Source organism: Morus notabilis, unplaced genomic scaffold (genome assembly GCF_000414095.1).
Source record: "Morus notabilis unplaced genomic scaffold, ASM41409v2 C11470985, whole genome shotgun sequence".
NCBI lineage: Eukaryota > Viridiplantae > Streptophyta > Magnoliopsida > Rosales > Moraceae > Morus > Morus notabilis.
The window spans coordinates 1-2,698 of record NW_010387581.1 but is presented as its reverse complement, the minus strand read 5'-3'; the positions used below and the strand labels follow the sequence as shown (position 1 = coordinate 2,698).

General features: G+C 41.4%; 1 protein-coding gene across 1 annotated transcript; it reads right to left on the bottom strand.

The window, feature by feature from the left end:
- Nucleotides 1-10: 10 nt before the first annotated feature.
- Nucleotides 11-2,573, bottom strand: LOC21383995 (pentatricopeptide repeat-containing protein At4g02750). Its single transcript, XM_010114924.2, has one exon. The coding sequence runs from the start codon at nt 2,553-2,555 to the stop codon at nt 234-236; it is 2,322 nt and encodes a 773-aa protein (XP_010113226.1). The 5' UTR covers nt 2,556-2,573; the 3' UTR covers nt 11-233.
- Between the last annotated feature and the right edge of the window lie 125 nt (nt 2,574-2,698).

The window sequence follows — 2,698 nt, the reverse complement described above, 5'->3', positions numbered from 1 at the left end:
GATTCTTCTTCTTTTGAAAAAAGCCCCAGTTCATCAATGTGAAGCTTCTTCCACTTAGTGTCCAACTCTGCTTTCTTATGATCAAACTCACGATGTTTTTGAATGTATTATGGTTAATCCAGAATCAATAAGCATGACTATTACTTTTCTGCCATAAGTGAAGAAAACTTTGAATTACTGTCAACTTGGGCAAGTACAAAGCCTTTGTCTTCTCACTGTAAACCTGATCAGTCTCACCAGTAATCTCCACAAGAACATGAACCCCCACTGAAGTGGTGAAAGCGATAGGAATCCCTTAAGATTATTAACCTTCCTACAATTTTTGATATGATTTTGAAGGCGCTGTGACAATCTTCACAGACTCGCAAATTCTTCATTACACGGATCGGTCTCCCAGGTGGTGTTGATAAAATTGCAAAAGCCACAGCCAATTTCTCACTGTGATATTTGAGCATGTTCTCTTTCTCCTCCTCTTCCACATCATGCAAAACCAACTTTGTGGAAGAAACATATCCTTCCCGCTTCATTTTTAAATCCAACTCTTCTAAGAAGGCATAGATCCTATCCTTCTCCGGGTGTACAGAGTCTCCAACTGAAAATGTGTGAACTTTGTTTTGCACTTCAACCCAACTATATCCTGGTACTTTTTTCACTCCTGTATCTCTCATCTTCAATCTCATCTTGCGAACATCAGTCCATCGTCCTGAAGCTGCATATAAATTTGAGAGAAGTACATACATTCCTGCATTTTCAGGCTCTAACTCAAAAATTATCTTAGCAGCTTTTTCGCCTAATTCAGTATTTCCATGGATCCTGCTAGCACCAAGAAGAGCTCCCCAAGTTGCAGCATCTGGTTCAAAAGGCATATTTCTCATTAAATCCTGAGCCTCATCCAGGCACCCAGCTCGACCTAAGAGATCAATCATGCAAGTATAGTGCTTTGAATTTGGGGTTATTCCATAATCTTGATTCATCGAGTAAAAATATTGTTTGCCCCTCTCTACCAAGCCAGTATGACTACAAGCTGATAATACACCAACTAGTGTAACGTCATCCGGTATAATTCCCATTGCCTTCATTGACTCGAATATCATAAGAGCCTCTTTTCCAAATCCATGTCTTGCATAACCTGCAATCATTGTGTTCCACGAGACAATGTCCTTTACTTCAATATCTTTAAACACGTTGTATGCTTCCTCTATGCTTCCACATTTAGAATACATTACAAGGAGTGCATTCCCGACATAGCATCCAGTTTCAAATCCTGCTTTTACCAGTCGTCCATGTAATTGCTTCCCCAACTCGAGAGCAGCAATCTCAGCACATGTGCTCAAAGCACATGTATAACAAGACCGTGTCAACCTTTCGCCTTCTTTTTTCATCTCCATAAATAGCCGCAAAGCCTCCTCACCATAACCATTTTGAGCATAGCCAGCAATGATAGCTGCCCAAGAGATGGAATCACGCTGAGGCATTCTATCGAAGATAAATCTTGCTTGGGCAATGTCACCGCTCTGAGCATATGCAGTGAGCATTGTATTCCAAGAACTAACATTCCTACATGGCATCACCTCAAACAATTCCCTCGCTATATCCATTCTCTTACAACGAACATATCCAGCAATAATTGCATTCCATGAAACCGGATTCTTTACCGGCATTTCATCAAAAATTCTCCTTGCTTCATCCAACATTCCATGTTGCACATAACCCGACATCATTGCTGTCCACGCAAACACGTCCCTAATTGGAGACTCCTCAAACAATCGCCTTGATTCTGCCAATTCACTATTTTGTGCATAACATGTAATCATGGTATTCCACGAAACCGCATCCCTTATGGGCATTTGATCAAATAGCTTCCTAGCATCAACTAACCTCTTCTTCCTCACATACCCACCCATCAAACAGTTCCAAGAAACCACTTCCCAATCCGCTTTGGACTCGAACAACCTACGAGCATCATCTATCCTTCCATTTTGCACATACGCAGAAAGCAAACTATTCCATGAAATCTCATTCTTGTCAGGCATCATCTCAAAAATCTTCATTGCTTCATCAACATAACCATACTGAGCATAACCAGACAACATTGAATTCCACGACACAACATCCCTCTCGGGCATCCTATCAAACAACATGCGTGCAGCACCAAGCTTCCTATTCCTTACATATCCACTTAGCATAACATTCCACGAGACCAAATCTCTCTCAGGCATTCTCTCAAACATGTCCCGTGCAAGATCAAACCTATCATTCGCCAAGTACCCAGATATCATAGCGTTGTAGGAGACGACGCTTCGCCGAGACATGTCGTTGAACACACGAAGAGCAGCTTTGCAGTGGCCATTGCGCATGTGGGAGGTGATATCCATGTTCCATTGCACGATGTCGGAATCCGCAATGTTCGACTTCTTATTCTTCTTTGGATTGTGCTTCTCAATTAATGTTTTCTTTGATGGAATTGGGTTCGGAAGTTTGCCGTTGATGGTTTGTGTCTGCAATGAACAAAAGCAGCTGCTGTGAAACTGTCTGAATCGGTGACTCCCGCGCATTGCTCGACAATCAAAGTTAAGTTCTGCAAATTTGAGCATACATGAATTTCATATCATACATGTATACAATTTTATATATATATACACACATATTAAATTTTGGGAAATTGGGTTGGGCGGCCGGTTCTTCACCAAACCCAAAA